General features: G+C 40.5%; 2 protein-coding genes across 3 annotated transcripts; one reads left to right on the plus strand and one right to left on the minus strand.

Moving 5' to 3' along the window:
* Nucleotides 1-258: 258 nt before the first annotated feature.
* On the minus strand, nt 259-18,981 carry LOC127334285 (phospholipid-transporting ATPase 2). 2 transcript variants are annotated; one of them, XM_051360703.2, is made up of 25 exons: nt 18,670-18,979; nt 17,664-17,808; nt 17,230-17,443; nt 15,987-16,103; nt 13,740-13,832; nt 13,490-13,664; nt 13,170-13,336; nt 11,754-11,858; nt 9,187-9,284; nt 8,950-9,092; nt 7,731-7,827; nt 7,528-7,637; nt 7,259-7,423; nt 5,574-5,728; nt 5,397-5,477; nt 5,174-5,294; nt 4,200-4,303; nt 3,726-3,857; nt 2,896-3,049; nt 2,107-2,224; nt 1,836-2,009; nt 1,671-1,722; nt 1,049-1,176; nt 831-981; nt 259-733 (listed from the first exon to the last, which is right to left on the minus strand). In XM_051360703.2, exons 2-25 carry the CDS (start codon nt 17,783-17,785, stop codon nt 494-496), a joined length of 3,216 nt encoding a protein of 1,071 aa, XP_051216663.1. In that variant the 5' UTR covers nt 17,786-17,808; nt 18,670-18,979; the 3' UTR covers nt 259-493. The 2 variants fall into 2 exon arrangements, with proteins under 2 accessions (XP_051216663.1, XP_051216662.1); XM_051360702.2 differs by having other exon boundaries at nt 7,528-7,827; nt 18,670-18,981.
* Nucleotides 18,982-21,157: 2,176 nt separating this feature from the next.
* Nucleotides 21,158-23,232, plus strand: LOC127329012 (protein FAR1-RELATED SEQUENCE 5-like). Its single transcript, XM_051355558.1, has 2 exons — nt 21,158-21,984; nt 22,281-23,232. Exons 1-2 carry the CDS (start codon nt 21,158-21,160, stop codon nt 23,230-23,232), a joined length of 1,779 nt encoding a protein of 592 aa, XP_051211518.1.
* Nucleotides 23,233-23,881: the final 649 nt, after the last annotated feature.

Genomic DNA, 23,881 nt, shown 5'->3' on the forward strand with positions numbered 1-23,881 from the left:
TTTGTGGTTCTCGATCCGGTTGGGCAGCTCACAGAAAGAATGAAAATGCAATTTCTTCAGACAAATCATGAGGATATATGGTCTGCACGAAGGCATATAACGATCAAGGAAACATCTAGCCTACACGGTCATATCACATGAGCAGCCAAACCATTATGCAGCTTATACTTTGGGAGGAAAAGAAATACAAACTACGCGGCAATAAAAAGGCTAGAGAACAGTTAAAAAAAAAGGGTACAGAACTGTAGAGCTCTCGGGTAAGAAGAAATAGGACAACATAAGCCACCCATTTATTACGAAGTGAACTGTTGACCTGAATTCCTAGACTCGTCATGTTAAGTGCAACTATAAGAACAGAAACTGGATCAGTAAAGCTACTACTGTTAGCTGGTGCAAATTCCTAGACTCATCATTGCCTCGTCGCCTATAAGCTTAAACTTGTACGCCGGTAAGGACAACGTGGTGACTGCTAGCTGCCATGATTGAACTGCTATCATCTGCTACATGCTACAGATTCGGAAAGTAAAGGTTGATGAATAGAACCCTTCTTCCTACGCGAGTCAGTTAGTAAATGATCAAGATAAGTCCCACTTGACGACTCCATATTTCTGGAGGTTTCGATATGCCGGTTGGTTTGCTCGATTTGCTGGAGGACATCAATGGCACTAGGCCGGAACACTTTTCTCAAGTATCTGAGAGCCAGCACTGGACCCATTCCCACGGTTACAATCAGCTGGGAAAAGATGGTTCCACAATGTGGTGGACATATAAAATGGTCAGTCCATGGTCAGAGTTATGAAGATTAGTATAGGAAACAGCATGAGACTTACAGCCATGGTGATCCAGTATGACGGTTGATTACACAAGCGCAGCATGACATTGTGCATCTGAAGACTTGGTACCACACTGAGTATTAAGTTGATCACGTAGAAGGCCACAAAGTTTCCCCATACGAGGATGATTTGCGGATAGGTGAATGAGCTAACGAAGCAAAAGATAGTGTCAGTGAAGCACAAGCCGATGAGTTCGTAGCAACACGAGAACTTACTTTGTATCCAGCGTCACAACAAAGGCCTGCAACCAAATGCATCCTGAGAGGGCAACCATGGATAGTTCCTCCATGTCACTTTTCTCATCAGCATATGCATGAACTGTAATTAGGAAAACAGCAAGTGCCTGAAATCACCACAGATCATCATAAAATTATTAAATTTTCAATCGCATGTAAAGTGCATTGGAAGTAAGGTATCCTAGAGTCACGATTATGCACCCATTTACAATAATATACCATTAATAATAAAGTTAACAAATTACTACAAACAACTGGATTAAATGCATTTAGCCTATAAATCAAGATGAAGAAAAACTATTGATCGATGAAGGAAATGCTAGCCTTCGCATCTAATTCACATACTAATAGTGTAAGCTGCATTTGGTTAGCACACTAACTGATGTATGTATCATTCAGTGCATGGTCATGCCGCTTAAAAGAATCACAAAGGTAGCAATCTCACAAACCGAGTCAACAAGAGGTGTGTTGTCCACATAAGATTGCATTAAGAAAGCAAAATATTAGAAAGAACCTTCACTACCAAAGTACAAACGATTTCATCCAAGAGGAACTCATATTGGTACAACATAAAAACAATAAAAGAATAATGTTACTTTACATGGTACAGCGATCGCCCAAACCATCCAGCAAATGTACTTGGGTTTAAGAGCCTGGAAACAAGATGAAACTAATCATACTAGTGATAACCACAAAACAACTACATAGCACGCTTACAAGAAACCATCAACAAATAAAAATGAAGAAGAAAACGTTCTATTTGTACCTCCCAGCTTGAGAATAGAGTAAAATCTGCGGGTATTGCAGAACTGTTGTTTCAGAGATATCCTTGTCAAAAATTATAGTCATAACAGGAAGACTTGTGTAGAAGACATTATAGGCCATCAGGCTAATCGAGTTGAACAGACTAGTTCCAGAAACCCCTGACGAAAAAGAAAACCTAACACAGGACACATGTCAGCATTCCATGTGAAGTAGTAGTTGCTAGTAAATCAGAGATACTGCTAACGGAAAGAGCATATGGGAGCAAGACTCACAGAATCTGTATAAAGCAAATCAACAGTGACTTGTAGAAGGAGTACTGTGAAATAAATGCTGTGCGGTTGTATGAATATCGACCATGGACAAGTATCAACCTTTTGAGAAACTTGAACTCTGCAAAATGTTGAGATAGTAATACATATTCAGAATAAATAAAAATATATGGAGTTTGGAGGTGAAGTGCAACAAAATGACACGGATTCTCAGTGCATCCATGCACATTTTTTCTCAGATGAGATACCGGCTCATATGGATAAATAAAGTAAAAAATATCACAAACTCTGGCTGCACTAGTTTGGAATCTGTTAACGTGCAGTATGCGGGGTTCAGAAGGTGGATGGTCACAGCTACTATGTACAAAGTTTTTTTGGTGGCTCTTACTGCTGGTGACTGGGGAAAAGCCCATGGAACACATAGACAGCAGACAGGGATGGAGCTGGCACAGTGGCACCGAGATCAGCTGATACCAATGGAAGTTAGAGAAATTTCCATTACTACTAGTACTGACTACTATGTATTTGTAGAAGATGATCCATAGGGACTTCTTGAAGCTAGACCCATGAACCTAGAGTGGGTTTTCCCTCCCTAAAACAATTTATAATCCCTGGCTGTATGAGCACAAGTACTATAAGCATGCAAAATGTTATTTATTGTGTCTAGCTTTAAACAATGCAATAGTAAGAAAAGGACCTCAGGGGTCAACAATGCAAAGGCAGCACCGACATACACACTGCACAGCAACAGCGAAATCAGAAAGCTGCGCGAAATTTATAAAAGATGCATACTTCCAATGCTATAATCAGCAGCTCTTGCAGCTTGCAGACCCTCCCTACCACTAATCCCTACTCCAACATTAGCCTCTTGAATCATTCTTACATCATTACCACCATCACCAATTGCTAGAGTTAGAGAACCAGAAGACTTCAGGATCCCAACAAGCTGCATGAATGCAAAAAATATTACTGTTAACTGACCAGCAGCTAATAGCGACAGCAGATTGAGCTTTTAGTAGAATCATGATAACAACATCCAAATTCCAGGCTATCAGGATCAACATTCTAATTCATTAAGTTAGTTATAAATAAAAGTCCAGTTGCATACAATGGGTTCATTTGACATTGAGGTGGATTACGATGATCCTATTGGATTGAACTGCTTTTAGGAAAGTGATGTCAGTCACCTACTTACCATCATAACCAATCTTCAAATGCACATACCTATACATTGCAGAACATACAAGATGAAATGTGAAAGTTTAATCACTAGTCAACTGGATTTATCTACGCTTAATTTTATTCATAAAGAATAGCAACATATTTTTGCGAATAGCTATCTGCAGTAGCTTAAAAATATGCACAGCGCGTCATAGTTCAACAATCGCAAACTGAGATGTAAGAGAAGAAACACAAACTAAGACTACATGTAGTGACATCCCTCATCCCAACATCATTATTTTAAGTCAAAGACGACATTAGCTTATCTCATTGAGTTTTCTTAAACATCAATTTACATGTCAAAAGGTAAAGAAGCTATTGGTAGAAACAGCAAAGGGGGAAACATCAATTTATATTTCAAAAGGTAAGAAAGCTATTGGTACAAACATCAAAAGGGGAACCTGCGCTTTCTGCAGAGGTGTCATTCGACAGCATATTGCTGTGGTTGACAGCATGGCCAGTCTAGTGAAAGACTCCAGAGAACGCTTTAGAATTATTTCGAGTGCACATCCATCCAAAACAAATGCAAGATCCTGCATACAAATATTTGACATGATGTGCTCCAATGAAACTAAACCAACAATAAACTTATTCAGAAGGGACACATTTTAAGTTTGTTAAATGTGCATGGAGTAGCACTCTAAAGAATATGACAGCAAATATAATCTGATAGTTCAAGTTGAATATACAAAATGGAACAAACCCTAAAGAGGTCACACATGTCAAATATGAAGTAAAGGCATTCCAAGTAATATATCGTATCGTTTGAACATCTGAAGAATCAATGTAAAGAATAACTTCAGTTGTGTGTGTAAATTATTTATAAAATCTAATACACTCATATAAGGCACACATATGGAATCCAAAACAAGTACCTTTCTTTCCGGACTAGTCTTCATAACTACCAATGCCTTGTCTAAGCTCCGTAATATGTCATCTTCGGTTTTTCCATTGATAGACAACAATTGACCATTGGACTCTGATGGAAATGTGACAGTTGCAGTGATTATTTTGGCAGCAGGTTGATAAATAAAAGCAGCTTATATTGCTGTGATGATAGCTACAGTATGAACTCCATGGTAAACCACATACTTATTTATAAAAAGGTTGATCACCAAAGGGAACACAAGAAGATATGCTTTCTTTATTACTAATTGTTATGCAGTCTGTAAGAACTGCAAATATCTTTGCATTCCTGTTTACCATAAATACATCATGGTCCAAAAAAAGGAATAAAAAGGTAATGCCAGCAATATGGTTTTGCAAAGGTTATTAAAAAATTCGCCCTTTTAACAGTCATGTAGTTGAAGTCCTATGAAAACTACTTTGCATCTAATTTAATGTGTTTTTTTTTTAATTCTTGAGATGATTGCAGTAAGTTGCCATTTTTGTACGTACTTCTGCTTTGACTAAATAAAGCTTTTCAATTTGCAGGTACAAACAGGATGATACACATGTACTCCTGGCAAATCTTCTAGCCGTAACTTAGGAGTAATCACTACGATGCCGTACTGGCAAGAATGAACTAAGATCACCTTATACTGAAAAGAGATTAAGATAGCAGACACTAGAAAGACCACCCATGAAACTTTTGATGCTTTAAGAGACAATGAAGAACTGGTAAACGACAATAGTAACTCAACTGATAAAATCACCAATCAAATAACAAAAGATGGAAGAGCCTTGGTGATTATCAATCCTGCTCTAGGACATGATCATGATTTTGCTAAATGATAAGATTGTACTACGGAAAATAAATCTTTCTTTTCATTGCAACAGAGACCAGTTTCACGGAACATTTGCATGGCCAAATTTACTGGATAATTAATTTCGGATGATAATAGAGTACCAGGTGTTATTAGGTTACAAAGAAGTCCAATCTGAATTGCTGTATTTTGCTTATCACCGGTTAGCATCCACACACTTATTCCAGCATTCCTTAGCAATTTAATGGTTTCAGGAACACCATCCTGCCAAGCCACAACAATCTATAAGTCGGAGGAGGGCAAGCATTAACTTGCACAAGCAATTCCACTCATTGTTAGAAAAAACAATAAACAAATAATGTATACCTGGAGACGGTCCTCTATGGCAGTGATGCCAAGAATGTGAATGTCTTTCTCTAAACTGTGACAGACTTCGGTGATTTTATTCTGTACATCAGGAAGCTTGTAATATATACCTCAAAAGTAAAAAAGTTACAAGCCTAGTTGAAACATAAGTAGTTGTTAAGACCAGGAACAACTTACCTCCCTGTTGTCCAGTGAGCAGCTGGCATCTTGAAATTTTTTAGACCACTCCTTGTATTCACCTTCTTCTAAGTCACGCCATCCCAAGCATAATGTTCGCAATCCCAAATGAGAGTACATTTCTACTGCCTCTTGATAGGTCTTTATTTCTTGTCCTGTCATTTATGTACTAGAAAAATTAACCTCAATTATTGTTTTTTATAACAAAACTCAGGTGTTTGATCATTTGCCACACTCCCTTAATATCATGCCCTATTGTTATGGAAACCCTTTTGATATTGATTGGTGCCCCAAGTCGTAAGCTGATTGAATGAGTCCATCAAAACAGGTGATTGCATATTGTTGTCATATCTAAAATAGAGTCGATACATACAGTTACACCTAAAACAAGCACAGGCAAAGAGCCTGACCCCGCTTGATTGATCGGGAAACACTGCATGTTTGCATCTTTGACGCTGAGATGCCTATCACCAACGTGAAGCTTCAGGCTATATTCCCAGGGGTGGACTAGTCATGCGTTTGTAACTATATACCATTTATTTCTATCAATGCAGACACAAAATTTTGCTTATTCTGAAGAGAAGTAATTCTGACAGCCTTTTAGGCTGGGTCAGGGATAGCTTATAGAGCAGCTTATGGTCCAAAGAAGCCCCAAGCTATCCCTAACCCAAAGCTTTTGAGGGGCTTAATTCCGCCGCACCTTGTTTTTCTGAAGGTAACACGAAGCCTCCAAAGAGAATTTTCCCAAGCTTCTTCATGAACCCTTTCACCCTATTCCTAGCCTTACCCTTAAAGTTGGCAAAAATTAGACCAAATGTGCCACGGAAAATATAATGTCCAGTTCCTTCACGAATTTTCTCATCTCCCCAATCGTCTCCCACATTCCCGTCTCATGTCTCAAGCAATGCGCAGACAACGCGTCCGCTCATGTTCCAGTGCCTCCCCTCCCTCCAGCGACCAGTCGGACCTCCACACCTCCACCCACGTTGCACCAGGCTGCTACCTCTACCTTCCGCTCCCCTGAGGGACCTGCCGCTGCCAGTATTGGCCGCCGCACACTGTTGTCGTGCCGGACTGGACCCATCACGGAACCTGTAATGGAGATCGCCGTCCAGCTCCCCGTTCAAGCTCGCCTCAAACCCTCCTCCGGCCCCAATTCGCTGCTGAAGAGGTAGTTATGTTTGGTTGCTTGTGGTGCAGATATATTTTCTCCAAAATAAATGACTGTATGCGCGCATGGATTTGTTGGGCATCTCAAATTCTGGATGCTAGAGTTTTTTGTTGTGTTTAATTTGCGGTGGATGTTATAAGATTCTAGATGAACCAAATGAACAAGAGTCAAAGGGTATTTTGGACTTCACATCATTCACCATGCGGAACAAGCTGCTCTCTACAAGCCATTCCTAACCCACAACAAAAACTTCCCTAGCTTATTATTACCATAGCTTATGGTGAGCTTAACTCAACAGCCAGCTTATGCACAAACTCCAGCTGTTCCTAACCCACTGTTAATCTAGCAGAGGACAGGACTGGAAGTTGGAGCCCAAACTTCAGTTCTTGCCTCACAACACTCAATAAATCAAAAAATAAAGGCATCCAAGAATTTATCCAATTTCAAGCATAAAAAGAGAGTACAACATAAGCATAGTGACAAAATGAGCTTCATATACTGCTAAACCATGTACCTGGACAGGAACGAGGAAAAATAGCTTCATCAGCACCTTTCGAGAGAAGAAGAAACTTCCCACTCCCACTCTCCTTTACCACAATAGACATTCTCTTGCGATCAGAAGTGAACTCAAGAACATCCAATAGCTCATAGTAAAATTTAGAGCCATTGAAACAAATCTCTGTAGAATTGTTAGACAGAACTCAATCAAGCAAATAAGTAAAGGAAAGCCTATATAGAGTAAATGATGATCCTCTTATCAGATTCAGTCAAGCAATTACTAACCAACACTGCTGCTGTCTTTATTTGTAAGCACCATATTCAGGTTTGATGCAGCATTGACCAAAGCTTCCTCATCTTGAGATTGCGCTTTGTATGAGATAGTGCCATCATTGCTGAAATTACGAAAGGTATAAGGAACAAATAAATCGCACATAGACACGACATTCATAATTGCTTTTTCCTCCAATAAATTGCCGTATACTTGCCTTTTGATAGGAACAACTGTATTGCAAAGAGCCATCACCATCAGAAATTTCACTACATTAGGATCATTACTTGAGACAGCATTTAGAAGTCCAACATCTAATAAGAGAAAAAAAACATCATTCAGGGATTAAAAAAGACAAGTAAATTCATGTTTTTAGAAAAAATAACATTATCAATCATGGATGGTAATACGATGTATTGGGAACGTTTACAACAAATCCATAAGAAGACTGTCCAGCATAGTGCCTAATGCCCAAAACTGTTGGCTGTGTACAAACATCAACTTTTCTAAACTGGAATCACCTAGGGAAGTCTGAAATTTAAGTTATTGATGCTAAACATGAAATAATTCAGCTGAATCACCCTCTACCCACGGCCCCTTGTACAGTCCATGCACTCTTTATCCAATTTTAATTATATAAAAATGGATTTGCTAGTTTTCAGCTAGCTGAGAACCAGTCAAGTCCTACACCGTCTGATTGCATCGCTAATCGTGCTATATGAGTTCAAGTTGGATTGCGACTTAGTTTTTTCAGTTGCAAGTGGGGTTGCAATTGAGATTTTTCAGTTGCAAGTGGGGTTGCAACTAAGAAAAATAATCCGGACCGTTAATTTTGCTTTGTGATTCACGCTAGTCAGGAGTTGCAACTAAGATTTGATGAAAATCATCTGACTGAGAACTAAGTTAATTCTCAGACGACTGTAGACACAACCATAAAAGGTATGCATTAACCTCTTTGTTTCAGAAATGAAGCTATTCCACCTACTTTTTACATAGCAAAATGGTACTCCATAGAAGGATGGTTTTTTCACCTACTTCTTAGAAATATAAATTAACATAATTTATCTAACACTATATAAGGGAATATCTCCAAAGCCAGTGTGAGTAATCCTTGGCATCTGCCCATATGCAGTGACTAAAAACGAAGAATAGTGGAAATTAGAAGTATTTAGAACTTTCAGAAATGTATGATATCGGTTTTGCGGCTTACAAGTTCAAGTTAAGACCTCATAGATGTAAACACATGAAAATGCACATACTTTGCATCTAGTTCAAAGAAGTGTTTGATATTTGATATTCCAACGAAGAGCTTCAGGTACAGTACATGAGTACTTTGTAGTTTTGTGCAAACAAGTAACATGTTTCTAATCAAGCCCTACTAGATAAGAGAAAAACACGCCTACTAGGATGGGAAGAACATGACGAGCAAGAATAACCTTTTAAAGCATCTCCATTGTTGTCTCCATATAGAGTATCACTTATGCAACATCTTCGGAAGATCATCTTATTCTCCGTCAATGTCCCAGTTTTGTCGCTTAATATATACTCAACCTGACCAAGATCTTCGCTAATAGCTGTGCTGGAAGAGACACATACATAAGCTCTAAGATATAAAATAACAAGGGTCTGATGAACATCTAAATCCATATAACCAGATAAATCATATCACATACTTAGCTGAGTGAGCAGGCGTACTTGTTTCCCAATCAAACATTTGATCATCGCAATCAATAAACTTTGCATATACACTTTTAGCCAAATCAAGAGTAACCTACAAGCACTAACTAGATTAGGAAATGGAACTATTTACTATAACACTCAACCAGAGCACACTCAGAATAGTTAGTGGTAAACTCTTCACATGGAACTCTCTACTGTTGAAGAATCTGACATTTAAAACCACTGTAGTCATCAATGAACACAATATCAAAGACATAACAATGCAGAATGAAGATGTGGTATTATTAAAAAATGATGGTACCTAATAAATGAGGTTTTTTTCCTTTTTTTTTAGAATACCACGTGTCATTCATATAGCAACGAAGGGGGTACAACAGACGCAGTACAGAAGATCCCAAAAACACACAGGTGTCCCAGACCAAATGCAAAACGGACACCAGAAAACACAAAATAACACATAAGCCCTTTTAGGTCCCTTCACATCATGCCAACGATGCTCGCCGAAGCCCAGAATGGGAGGAGGAAAAGGAGCGCCCATCACACCCAGCAGATCCGTCAAACACCATTGTGGACCGCGCCGCGGAATGGCAAAGCCGAGTCCTTGGGGCTCGTCGGCCAGGCTGTGACCGTGCTCACCGGATCTCGGATCAGTACTCTTCAGTCGACGAAGTCGATGGAGAGGAGCCGATCCGCTAACCGCCATCCATAACTAAAGAACTGAAAGCCCTGGCCTTCTGAGAACTGCCGCTGCACGCTTGGCCTTCTGAGAACTGCCGCTTACGCCGCCCCAGATGCAGGTGACAAGCGCCGGTCGCAGAGCTTCTGTACAGGTCCACTGGATCACCCAGCAGTGCTGGAGGAGGAGCCGCCGCGAAGCAGATGAGACCAGATGATCAAAAGTTCCAAGGGGGGTTGCCGCCGCTGCCAAACCGGCCACCCCAGGAAAACCTGATGTGTCCAGATCTGTCACCAACCACACTGGGAAAGGACCAGAAGCACACTTATTCACCGCCACCGGAGCAGAATCGCCAGACGGCCGAAACCCTAGACTACAGAGACCTAAATCTACTGCTGTACATGGTCCGCATGCCTGGTTCTGCTGATGTCAGGCAGTAAGAACCTGACGATCAGAGGCGAACATCGTTCGCGCCACAAGTCGCTCACAGGTGCCATAGATTTCCAGATGGACGTCTCAGATGGAGCTAACGGCTACTTTTGAATTGCTCTTCTTTTTCTTTCCATCAGCTACATTCCTACCTCCTCCATCGCTTGGCACGACATGAGCTTGGCTATTTTAGCTCTGATCCAAGCCTATAATCCCAGCTTTTCCATAGGCCGTCAGGGGAGAGAGGCTACCAGAAACCAGCGCCGGAGAGCCCGGTACCTTGAGCATAGGTGAGGCTGCCCCTCTCTGTGGAGAAACAGGGGAACCGGCTCACGTCTCTGAAAGTCTCTCTTGGCGGTAAGTTTTTTTTCAGAATCAATGGAGTTTGCAATTGAACATTAGTATTTAAAAAAATAAGTATGTATAAAAATGAACAAGCCAATGGTTACCATGATGATGGCAGTGTAGGTTTGCCCATTGTGAGGGAATCATTCAATTGGTCATAAAAATCTAGACTAGCGTATAATAGTCATAAAAATCTAGACTAGCGTATAATAGTCATAAAAATCTAGACTAGCGTATAATAGTATCATGTAATTTCGAGCCTGTGAGGTAAGGTTTTGCAAACTGGGCTTCCAGGCATGTGAGATAAGTCATGGAACTAGAGAAAAAAATCCAATGGCAGGTGCTGCGCTCAGGTCATCAGCTCTGTATCTCCAATCAAGAATGAAAACCCGGCAATTGCATAGAAACATCTTAGTTGTTATTATTTTATGTACACACTACATGAACGTGAAGGATGGATGCAAACGAACTGTTGCTAAGTTCTACAAATAAAGTGGCAATCAGTACAGACCTATGCACTGCATATTTATTTATAAGATATATATGTTAGACCTATAATCTTGTCATGGTGTGACCTGCACACATAGGTTGTGTGCAGGCTACAGTGTGTGAACATCAGACATAGCTTGTGTGCTGGTTGTGTGTGAACAGAACACATTAATTGTGTCCTGTGCATGAGTGAACACTGCACATAGGTTGTGTACTGATTGATAGGCATACTGTAGTGTGTTTGCAGCTGTGTCCAGGTTGGGCTTGCGGCTTGCCAGGTTTGCAGGCTGCGAGCTGACAAGTAAACGAACAAGTTGGTTTTGACTTGCTCCAGAATTCAGTGAACTTACTAAGTCGGTTCATGGAGCAAGCTAACTTGTGAATAAATAGTTCCTAGCATAGGTTTCTGTGGGCAAGAATTGGTTGCCAAGTCAAGTAGGCATTAGTTGCTGCAAAAGCTAATAGAAAGGGCATCTGTTGCCTGAGACTTTTTTGTGTTTCCTCTGTAGTCCTAGTCCTTCATTTTCTGATTTTTATGAGAGAGGGAGCACTAACAAGATAGCGAAGTTCTTCAAACAAGCAGCACGAGAAGGGAAATACCAATTAAACATGGAACCATACCTTTATCGAAATAGGAATCATTATCGAACACAATAGTTCAAAGCGCAACGGGATAACCAAGAACCCATACCATGGTCCTTCCGGAGGATACATGAGATACCATTGCTACATCAAGTAAGACAAGAAAAAAATTAATCAGATCAAAGGTAAAACTGGCATAAAAATTCATTTTACAGATCCAGATTAGAAAGCAGGAAGAAGTCTACATATGTTTCATCAACTATTAGTTCACTTTAATGTATAACCTGAATGTCAATACTGTTTAATTTTAACCTTCTACCAAAACTATTTGAAATAGGTCATACATCCGCTTTCCTTGGCACTTTAGGATGTTAAGGCTGATATTTCCTAGGATCATCAATATTTGCCACCTCATCTTCACATGTCGTAGATAAGAAACTGTAAAAGTCCCTTTTCTCCATGTCCTATCCTCTCCAATCTCTCTGTTTTCCTGCGTCCAGCCACCCAACTCCTGTCTCCCGTGAACACTGGACAAGGAGTTTTGTGCCCCATGGCATGCCTAGTTTGGCGCCCATGATGGTCTTACATATGGTTTTGAGAACCCTGCCCTTTTTAGCTCCAATTAGACAACCAAAGGGTATCAAGAAGTTGGGTGCAGTCCGAGGGTATGAGGTTGGGAGCTGAAACTAGGTGTGTCGCGACCAAGAAGCTGCATCGCATACTAGGAAACTTCAGCCATAAGCAAGCTCAGCCACATTACCGCATCCAGGCCTCCTAGCCTGCTCAAATGTTGATAACAATGCCCATTCATGAGAAGAGGCTACATGGTGGTGTTAGGTGGTGAACGCGACAACTAGCTGGGCCGTAAGGTTTGCCCCCTAAAGATAGACTTGGCCAGATGCCTGAAGGCAAAGGGAGAGATAAGAGGAGAAAAGGGAAGGAAGAAAAGATAAAAAAGAACAGATGACAAGTAAGTTCAAACAGATTTTGTTTTGGTTTGTTTCTGTTTTTGGTGAAGATGAGACAGAAGGTTTTCTGGGCGCTTTTTTTTTGTTTGCTCATGTGTGCCAGAGCGGACATGCATGAGTCCAATGCCATATCGGCCAGAACCACCATGGTATTCAGCCAGGAAGGTATATGCACCAGTATACAGCGTTAGGGGCAAACTAAACGGTACTCCCTCCAATCGAAATTAATTGACTCAACTTTGTCTAGATACGCATGTATCTAGAGCTAAAATACGTCTAGATACATCCTTATCTAGACAAAGGCGAGTCAATTAATTTGGATCGGAGGGAGCACTAAATTGGAGCTCCAAATTAAACCATGGCAAAAAAAAAATTGCTTTGGAAGGAGCAAATGTATGAGTTTTAGCTACAAAAGTGTAACAACATGCATGAAAGTAGTAGTGATTTTTTTGCAAAAGGGCACTGCTTGTCAGAGAAAAATTATTACCTTGCGACCATGACTGTTCTTCCAGATATTGCCAGCAAAACCCAGCACAAGAACGACAACAATTTGAAAAACAAATATTGCAACTGTCAGTTTGTCAATCATTGAATCAGCAGAAGTAAGCTTTGGCTCAGCAGTTCCTCTGCTCATTCCTGACTTGGTTTCATTGCCTGACACAAATGATTCAAACAGCAAAGAAGGTGTGACACAACATTTGTTTTGTCAGCTAAGTGCAAAACAAAAGTTTCGAAATATATTCTTTGGTGTAGTATAAATCAAGAACAGCCAAGACAAAGCATGATACCATCACATGCTATCTTTACCTGTGTATACTGCAACTCCACATGCCCATTCTGAGTACCGTAAGTAACATGACTGAAGAAGAGTATTACTGATAGTTAAGGGACATTTTTCATTATCAGTGGTAGGAGGGAACAAGCGCATGTTAGCATCGAATCTTCTTATGTCATTATCTGGGTTAGGGCACTCAACTACACCCTGCTCAATCCAGAGAGGTGCAATCAGAGAAGGCATGAAAAAAATCCAAGAATGTACAAGTACAAGAAGGCTCACCTTGATTTTTCCCAATTGCTCTGGTGACAGGTTAGCACAAATTGAAGGAATAATTCGTGTTTTCAAATCAGTTTCACCATCTAAAGCAGCAGTCTGAAGTAAAAGTATAAATATTGGCATGAGCTACAGTCACAACAACCAGAATAATTTTTCTATCCAAATTCTCGCAACAGTAGGTAACATGATAGATTTGGAGCTGCACATTATATCTATAACTCATCGTCAACCAATCACCAAAGCAAAACAGATATTCCGGATATTGATCGAAGAGAAAGACTAATATATGTATCCTTCCAGTAATTATAGTTTAGGTCCGAAGGAGAGTACAAAAGGACTCAAGATACTGAAACTGAACAGACTATTTTGTATACACATTAAAAGAGAGCACTCCAGCACAATTCTCTTAAGGTATACTACCTCCGTCCCAAGGAATAAGGCGCACGCGTATTCCAAGGCGAACTTTGACCATAAAAATTAAGCAACAAAATCTTAGTTATATTATATGTAATTAGTATCGTTGGATTCGTATTGAAAAACACTTTCTAATGATGTTAATTTTATACAAACAATCTTTATATATTTGAAGTAATTCTTAGTCAAACGAAAAGCGCGTAAAACGAGGACGCCTTATTCCTTGAATCGGAGGTAGTAGTCCATACCAAAAAAAAAAAAAACAGAAACTTAGTTTCGTCTATGCCATGTTTCGATATAATCAGGACTGTGGCAGAGGGGCTTCATGGGAACAGTTGGGCCAGGGACATCCAAGGTGTCCTTGGAGTTCATGAAATCGGGCAATACCTTCAGCTATGGCACCTGGTCCATGCCACCACACTCAGCAACACCCCTGACAGGCTGCTTTGGAAATGGACAGCTTCTGGAACCTACACTGCTAGCTCATGCTACCTAGCCACCTTCCATGGATCAACAACTTGTTACTCCTGGAAGCTCATCTGGAGAACATGGGCGCCGCCGAAAGTGAAGTTCTTCCATTGGCTGGCTAACCAAGACAGGTGCTGGACCGCCGAGCGCCTTGCTAGACATGGACTTCCTCACCATCCCAGATGTCTGCTCTGTGACCAGGCACCGGAATCTATGCACCATCTCATGCTGGAATGTCCCTTTACTAGGCAGGTATGGCATGAGATCCTGGCATGGTTAAGAATGACGGCAGCAGCCCCTGACAGCGAACCCACCATCATGGATTGGTGGCACCAAGCCAAACTAGACACTCCCAAGCCGCTTCGCAAGGGCCTCGCTTCTGCTACTCTTCTTATCCCCTGGATGACATGGAAGCATAGGAACTCGTGTGTTTTTGAGGGTGCCCAGCCATCCATCCCACTCCTGCTCTCCAACATCAAAGAAGAGGTCTTTTCATGGGCAAAGGCTGGGGCAAAGGGGCTACGAGTAGTTCTGCCATCCACCTGGGATGTGCACTGATCTTTTTGTACCAAACAATGTATCCCACCTCCTAGGAGGTTGTAAACCTTATTCTATATTTTCAATGAAATGAAGCGCAAAGGTCCTTTGCGTTTTCTCGAAAAATAATCAGAGTAATAAAGAGGGAATTCTGCATACAAATAGCAACCGTGCACATGCAAAGCAGGTTCGGCTAACAAGATCAAAACATAGAAAAGATACAGTTCTCTTGACATCTTTTCTAACCTCCAATATTGCTAATGTGAATGAAGGATGTAAGTAACATGCAATTTTTTGAACGCTAAAAAGGCTAGTATATCTTAAAACAAAACTTCAAACGTTTATACTAACTACTAATAAAAGTACAAGTTGTGTCAGAATACTGATAACCTTAATCATCCATCAAACTTGATAAATGGCTGTAAAATAGGTGAAAATTTCTCAGGTTGCTATTATGTGGCTATCATGATTGGTGTTAATCAATCCAAGTGGTTAACATGAAAAATAGAAATCCCGAATAGGAATTGAAGGAAAAACAACCACATACTTAGTTTTTCGTTTTGAATTTTTTGTTTGATTTAAAATAAAAATCTCTCAAAGAACTGCCTCAGCGTCTCTCATAACCTTTCCTATGTTTCCTCATCAACACACTTCAGTGCTAATTTAAAGAATTTTTTTGGCAAGGATGGTTTTGGAAGAGCAATCTTTTCCAACACTGTAATATTCATTCAAGCATGGCCATGGCCATCCGAGTGGCTTCTATCATACATCCCATGTAGCAGGAATAGCAAATAAACACACTATCTAATGTTGGTTAGTACACTCATTTACCTCAACATAACAGATGCCTTGAGGATCAGAAGTTCCAATAAGAACAAGATCACATGGAATCTCATCATTCTCATGGAGCCACACTATATTTCCGACATGTATCTCCTGTGCTTTTGCCTACGAGAACATAAATAACTCAGTATTACAGTCAGGTATTCCAAGTAAATCCCCAAGCAAAGAACAACTAAAAATAGGACAACGCAAAATCAACAATCAAATAAGGACACTACAGGAATCATGGTCATTAGCTACAAAAAGTGAGCACATTAAAATATTGTTAGTTTGAAATTTACGAAGATAAGATTTGTGGAAGTCATATATTGAAGATAATTTTGACAATTAGCCAACCAAACCTGACAGTAAAATTTATCCAATAATTGCTATTAAGCCTTTGATTGAAGTATTTAGTTAATAGGGCATCTCCTGGACCCTGCTCTCTCCTAAATTTTTTAAAAAAATCAAAGGACATAGCATGCTGTGCTAGATGACCATAATTATTGATTTCATGATGTTAATTAGAGAACTGTTGTTTGTTGTCCTCAGCAAACGTCATATTTTTCAGTGTCCCAGAGCTAATTGTTTTCCTTAAGTATAACTTCGTGCATTTAGCCAAACATGAAAGATACAGTGATATTGATGATCCATATGGTACAAATAACCATGCCGGTCCTGATACTGCTAGGTCTTTACAATAGACTAATGGACATACAAAGTTCCAACACAAGCGAATAAGCAAATTATAAGTGAATGCAACCTTAGGATTCATACTTTATAATGGAAAACTAAGAAAGTGCAGTCTTAAGTAATGAGGATGGTGCCAAAGGGCTGATTATAAAACTGAGTCCCAGATTAGATTATTTTGGTTCTGCAAAGTAGATGTGTCTAGAAAGAACAAAGTATGTCATTCATAATGAGTGTTCTCATTTCTTCAACTAACGATTGCTCGGCGTGTTGCGTCCGTGCTCGGACTTGTACATAAACTCTTCTTTATCTATCAATGCATCGAAACGCAAGGCTTTTGCGTTTTCGCGAAAAAAACTAACGATTGCTACAAAACTAGAGCACCTTTAAGAAGTATATGGATTTTTGGTACAGAGTGCCGAATTAATAAAGATATCACATTATGGCTGACAAAGAGAAGTAATAATGAATTCAAAATATTGATCACAACAGACTCAGGAGGAAAATGTTCTCACTCCACCGAAAGAAAAGCAAATGTTGGTGGAGGGAAGGGGAAAAAAACCTGTCTACGGACGCCATCCTTTACCACCAAGATTCTCCTTTCATTTGCTTTCTTGTCTGAAAGATATCTATTGTAATCATCCCAAGCCTCTTTTGAAGCAGAAACAATGAAGATTATGGCAAGTGGACCCCATGTAGTTGCAGGACTTACAGGGGTAATAGTTGACCACAACTGAAGGCAAGCGATTAGCAGAAAATACTGATTCATGACACGCCTGGAATATTTATAGCAGTGAATATAGAAGAAATATACATTATGCACAAATATATCTGAAATTAAAATTCATGAGAAAAAGAAAAGGTATGGTTCTTTAGTGTTATTGACAAATAGCTAAAGAAGAGCACAGGCATCTTATTGCAGATCAGAGCACTATATCTTAACGGTGATGAGTAACTGAGATTACCAAACAGTATAAAATGAGTCAGAAAGCTGACCTGAATTGCTCACATAGGTTCTTGGGGATAAAATTCCAGAATGTGTATTTGGTATTGGTGATTCGATTGTCATGGTAGAAATCCCTGCTGGACTCGTCATTGAAATAGACAAAACGTTTCATATTTGCACTGCACCTTGGTCACTCTGATAGAAAGAGACAGTTAAACATATGAACATAAATAAAAGGGATACTGTCATACTGATAACGATTTTAGAAGGAATAGTACAAAGTCCTAAGGTTAAAAAAATGCGTTTAAAATTTTCCTATATAGTATAGATTTAAGGCTGCTGAAGAGAAAACAACAAGAATCTTGTGAATTCTTGCGGCAGCGGCTAATCACTTCTGTACATGATTTTTTCTTGGGCTCTTCTACCTAAACAAGGCAACAAAACGTACAGCTATATATGGATGCTCCTATAAGAGAAGAGCAAAGTATGCATAAAGCATTATGCGCGGCTTCAGGTTTTTACAGTAGAACTTCCCCGCAAAAAAAAAGATTTTTCTAAGCAGTCTGCTAACGAGCGGAGCAAGTGGGAAAAAAGCCCCAATATTGTTAAAACATATGAACATAAAAGGGATACTGATAACGATTGTAGAAGGAGTAGTACAAATTCCTAAGGAAAAAAATGCGTTTTAAATTTTCTTATATATTATAGATTTAAGGCTGCTGAAGGAAAAACAACAAGAATCTTGCGAATTCTTGCGGCACTGGCTAATCACTTCTCTACATGTTCTTTCTTGGGCTCTTCTACCTAAACAAGGCAACAGAACGTACAGCTATGTATGGATGCTCCCATAGGAGCAAAGTATGCATAAGCATTATCCGCGGCCTCAGATTTTTACAGTAGAACTTCCCCGCAAAAAAAGAAAGATTTTTACAATAGAATTGAGCAGTCTGCTAACGAGCGGAGCAAGTGGGAAAAAAAAGCCCCAATATTCTTAAGAACGGAATCACATTATCCCAATCCTGGAGAACGGGAGTCGAATCGGCGAGAGAAACTCACCACACATCGCATTCCACTTCACGTGCCCGCGTACGCCGTCGTCCGGTCCTCGGCGGCGGCGGCGGCGATGGGGGGTTCCGTCTTCAAGCCGGCGTCCTAGGGGATCGCCGCACCTTAGTGAAGATGACTTTGAGCGGTGGCCGAGATGAGGGGTGGTCAACGAGGAGGGTGAAGCTGCAGAAGAATCGGGTGCTGGTGAGGTTGCCGTTGGTGCTCTAACCGGAGTCTGTAGAGTCTAGAGGAAGACGGCGACCCAAGGAAGAGTAAGGAAGGAAAACAGCATATGCCGTTCCGCTTCCGCGCCACGCTGCCGTGTGTGCGTGGCGGATCGTCTACGTGCCCGTGTTCCACGTTTCGAAACACAATATCCTGACTTTGACTTTGGACCGCTTCAGGATTGGTACCCATTCAATATCTGATCCCTCTACCAATTCCACAAGTTGTTGTTAGGCCATTTTCAAGACCGTCATCAAAATTGAACACCTTTCATATTCGATTTCAGTCATTTATTCTGCTTGCCACCTTCCCTTGCGCTACCATAGCTGGGTGTGCATCGGCTCACTGGTTGGCGATAGCAATCATTTGGCCGAGTTCCGTCGGCTTTTTCCTTTGAAGTTGGGCCGCGCTGACCGTCGGTCGGCTGACCAAAATCCCCAAATCGGTTGCTTCTCCCACCGTACGATGCGATTACATGAACCGTTGGATCGTGGCAACCAGAAAAGAAAAAAAACAAACAAACCATCGCTCGGGGCGAGTGAGCCTCGTCGCTCTCGCGAAAGCCAGGATGCGCGGGGCGAGGCTGGAGCGGCCGCCGGCGACGGGAGACGGCGCCTCCCGGCCTCCTCCACCCCAATCTGGCCATGGCTCACCTCCTCCACGACATCCTCTTCCCTAGAAGAGCTCCGACGGCAGGATCGAACCAACCTCCACGAGCACCACCTCCACCCCCGCGGTAAGCAACTTCCGATCCGTCTACTCCGGCCAGTCATAGAGCTCCGACGGGGTTCCAGAACCCTGAAGTTGTATTCGCAACATCTGCGCATGGATCCACTGGAGGCCAGCAGGTACTAGCTCAATTCCCTTCACAAACCCTAGGATTTGACTGTTAATATTGTTTACAACATTAATTTGTTATGTTAGCAACAAAACCAAATGTTGTTAGTCACACTGGAAATTCTTGTGTATGATATCCTGAAAAAATGCTGTTGATGCCCTGGAAAATGTTGTTGATGCCCTGTAAATTGTTGTTCTACATTTGGACGAAATTGACTACATGTGATGTGTAATTGTTGTGTATGAGATTGTTGTGTATGCAAGAAAACTGTGAGTAAATTAACAATGTTAACAATGTAAAATCAATAAGTTTACAACATTAATTTGTTATGGTAGCAACAAAACCAAATGTTGTTAGGCACACTGAATATTGTTGTGTATGATACCCTGAAAATTGGTGTTCATACCTTGAAAATTGATGTTGATTCCCTGGAAATTGTTGTTCTACATTTTGGACGAAATTCACTACATATGATGTGTAATTGTTGTGTATGAGATTGTTGTGTATGCAAGAGAACTGTAAGTAAAAATAACAATGTTAACAATGTAAAATTTATAAGCTTGCAACATTTGTTTTTTGTGTTAGCAACAAAACCAGATGTGAACTAACCGATCATTCAAAAAATAACAGGAAATTGCGGATGATGAGGCTGAATCAGGTGCGGGCTTTTTCGACCTTAACCAGCCGCTTGACTCAGATGATGAAGATGACACCCATGAGCCGATCCAGGAAAATGGAGAAAGTGGTGGTGAAGGCAACTTTGATGAAGATGTATCGTCACAGCCTATTGTCCCATTTGTTGGCATGCAGTTTGATAATGAAGATGTTGCACTCAAAGTATACAATGAATATGCATACAAGATGGGCTTCGGTACTAGGATTTGTAGCTCCAAGTACAGCCGCAAGAGGGGATGTGAACAAGTGCTAATAAACAGGGTGTTCGAGTGTGTGCACGCTAGAAAGGGAGCAGCAGCTGCAGCTACACTTGGAAGTACATCAGAGAGCGCTGCAAGAAAGCAATGTTCTGCAACAGATATGAGCAGCGGGAGCAAAAACACTAGCCACCAGTCTGCTAGTGCCTCAATGGAAATGTCAGATTCTAGGCAGTGAAACAGGGTGGTTCGTCACAATTGCAAAGCTCACATGATCATTTCATTGAGGGAGGGATCATTCACTGTTACAACATTCACCAGTGAGCACACACATGCACTTGTCAAAGAGCTTGGACGTCGTAGGTACTACCGGTCTCATCGCAAGATCCCGGAAGAAGACCTCGAATTCTTGGAACTAATGCATAACCGAAATCTGAAAACATCTGATATTATGGGTATGCTGGGTGATGTACATGGAGGCGACATACGAACTTTGGGGTATGTCAAGAGGGATGTTACAAATGAGAGATCCAAGATGAGGGAAAAATTGTTGTTTCGGGACATGGACCTAACATTGGAATACTTCAAGAAGCGACAAGATGAGAACCCAAACTTCTATTATGCAAAAGATGTCGATGAAGATAATGTTGTTCGAGCGCTATTTTGGGTTGATGGAAGGACCAGATTGTTGTACCCCAAGTACAAAGATTGTGTATTTTTCGATACAACATTCTGCACCAACCGCTACAATATGCCCTTTGCACCAATTGTTGGAATCAACAACCATCTGCAGACAGTGGTGCTAGGCTGTGCTTTGCTTGCCAATGAGACCAAAGATGGTTTCAGGTGGGTGTTTGAAAGGTGGCTTGAAGCAATGGATGGAGTGCAACCGGACCACATAATGACCGACCAAGATCAAGCAATGGGAAAGGCCATTTCAGAAGTATTCTATGATGCAATCCACCGAAACTGCTTTTGGCACGTGATCCGGATCGCGAAAACAAAGGTTGGGAAGCCAATGCAACAAGGAGAGCCTTTTGCACAAGCATTTTGGGCATGCATCTTTGACACAGATACCGTTGAGCAGTTTGAAGCTAGTTGGAAACATGTGATGACTTGGTTCCAAATGGAACAAAATAAGCATCTGAAAAACATGTGGGACTCGAGGAAAAAGTGGGCTCCCATATATTTTAGGAGGAACTTTTTCCCTTTCACGAGTACAACGGGCAGGTCTGAGGGGCTCAACTCTTACTTCAAAACTTTGGTTCACCCGTCTGACTCGGTGTTCACGTTTGTGAGGCAGTTTGAACTATGCCAAGACATGATGCTCGATAGAGAAGACAATGCAGGGTTCATTATTGAGACAACAGAACCACCATTGTGGGGCAGGTGAGGTGTTGTTGTTGTTACAAATTTAATTCTGTGTTAACAACAAGCAATAATAGTGTTAACAACAATAAAATAAAGTGTTAACAACAAGTTTTGTAACAATGAAAAAGGAAGTGGTAGGTTTGTAACATTATTTTCCTTTGTGAACAACATCTAGTAACTTTGTGAACAACAATTATTAGCAGTGTTTACAACAACAATTTTAACAAATGGAAATTGTAGAAGTAGTTTTGTAACATTTGTTTCCTCCTTGTTCTATAAGTACTAACAGTGTTAACAACAATTTTTTTGAGCAGGCTCAACATTGAGAAGCAAGCATCTGTCTTCTACACTAGAGAAGTATTTGACCGATTCCAGAAACTTATTTCTGAGAACACTGCCTTTACCCTTGAGCAGCAACAAAATGATGCTAGTCTACGCTTTTCCCTGGTTGCTAGTGATAGGAGAGACACTAGAACATACCAAGTTGAAGCTGATGTTGCAAATGGATTATATGATTGCAGCTGCAACATGTTTGATATGTGTGGACTAATTTGTCCCCACATAATCAGGGTCATGGTGCACTTGAATATCCAGATGATACCAGATAGGTACTTGTTAGAACGGTGGTCTCAAGCAGCTAGTAAAGGTGCTCCAGTTCCTGATGCCAACACCCGTCCTCACATGTTTGGCATCCCTGGAACAAACACTCTGAGGTACAATAGGCTATGCCGCAAGATGAATCGCCTGGCATCCGATGCGTGCTTTAGTGATGAAACTTATGAGTTGGTGTCTGCAGCAATTGATAGTGTTAGTGCAGTTGTTGATGCAAAGAGAAGAGGTGGCGACACACAACAAGAAGGTGAGCCTGATGTGGTTCAGGTGCAAGCGCAACAACAAACAGCACAAGGAGAGTTGCGAAACCCACCATGGCAACAACCTAAGGGCCACCCGAGAGAATCGGAGAAGCGAAAGAAGCCTCTACTTGAACAACGTGAAGATGCTGCAAAGAAGAAGAAGAAAGGGAAGAAAGATGAAGAGACAAACATGGCGGAAAAGACGAGCACGACCGCCAAAAGAGGCACGACTTCTAAAAAGAAGAAGATGTCGGGAACAAAGGTGACGAAGTGTCCATTCTGCTTAGGGGATCACCATTTGGTTGATTTTCTTGTCATGAAAATGAAAATATCTGCTGCGCAAGAAGCTCAGGGAGCTGCGACACAACAAGATGAAAATGTGCCCGAAGTGGAACTTGGTCTCAAGCTGTAGTTTTGTTAGTATTGTTACCTACATATAGCTCTCAAACTTATGTTGCCCCTTTATAGTAGAAAACTTTGATATGGTTGTGTTATATGTTGTTAATGAAGTCTACTTGTTCCTGATTATTCGTAACCTTCAATAAGTTGTATATTTCTGTGGAAAACCTAACAACATGAAACAAAAGAAAAGAATTTGGAAACCTGACATCAAATTATTGTTATGTTGTCAACAGATTTTTCGTGTATTTACAACATACAAAAAAGGAACATATATTGCCAACAAAAAATACCTGGTTACAAAATTTTGTTGAGTTTACAATGGAACTATCATGTATTTACAACATACATAATAGAACATATGTTGACAACAAAAAGTTCACCTGGTTACAAATTATTGTTGAGTTTACAATGGAACTTTCATGTATTTACAACATATATAATAGAACATATGTATTTACTTTTTTTTGCGATGATGAACATATGTATTTACAACATAAATTATATTAGTTACAACAATGAAGTATGGAAAAGAAGAATTTGGACTTGGGCAAAGTTTTCTGCAAAAACCTGAATAGAAATTATTGTCATGTTTACAACAGAATTTTCATCTATTTATAACATTAAAAATGGAACAGTTGTTGTGTGCAAGTTGTTGTATT

The sequence above is a fragment of the Lolium perenne genome, chromosome 2 (assembly GCF_019359855.2).
Source record: "Lolium perenne isolate Kyuss_39 chromosome 2, Kyuss_2.0, whole genome shotgun sequence".
NCBI lineage: Eukaryota > Viridiplantae > Streptophyta > Magnoliopsida > Poales > Poaceae > Lolium > Lolium perenne.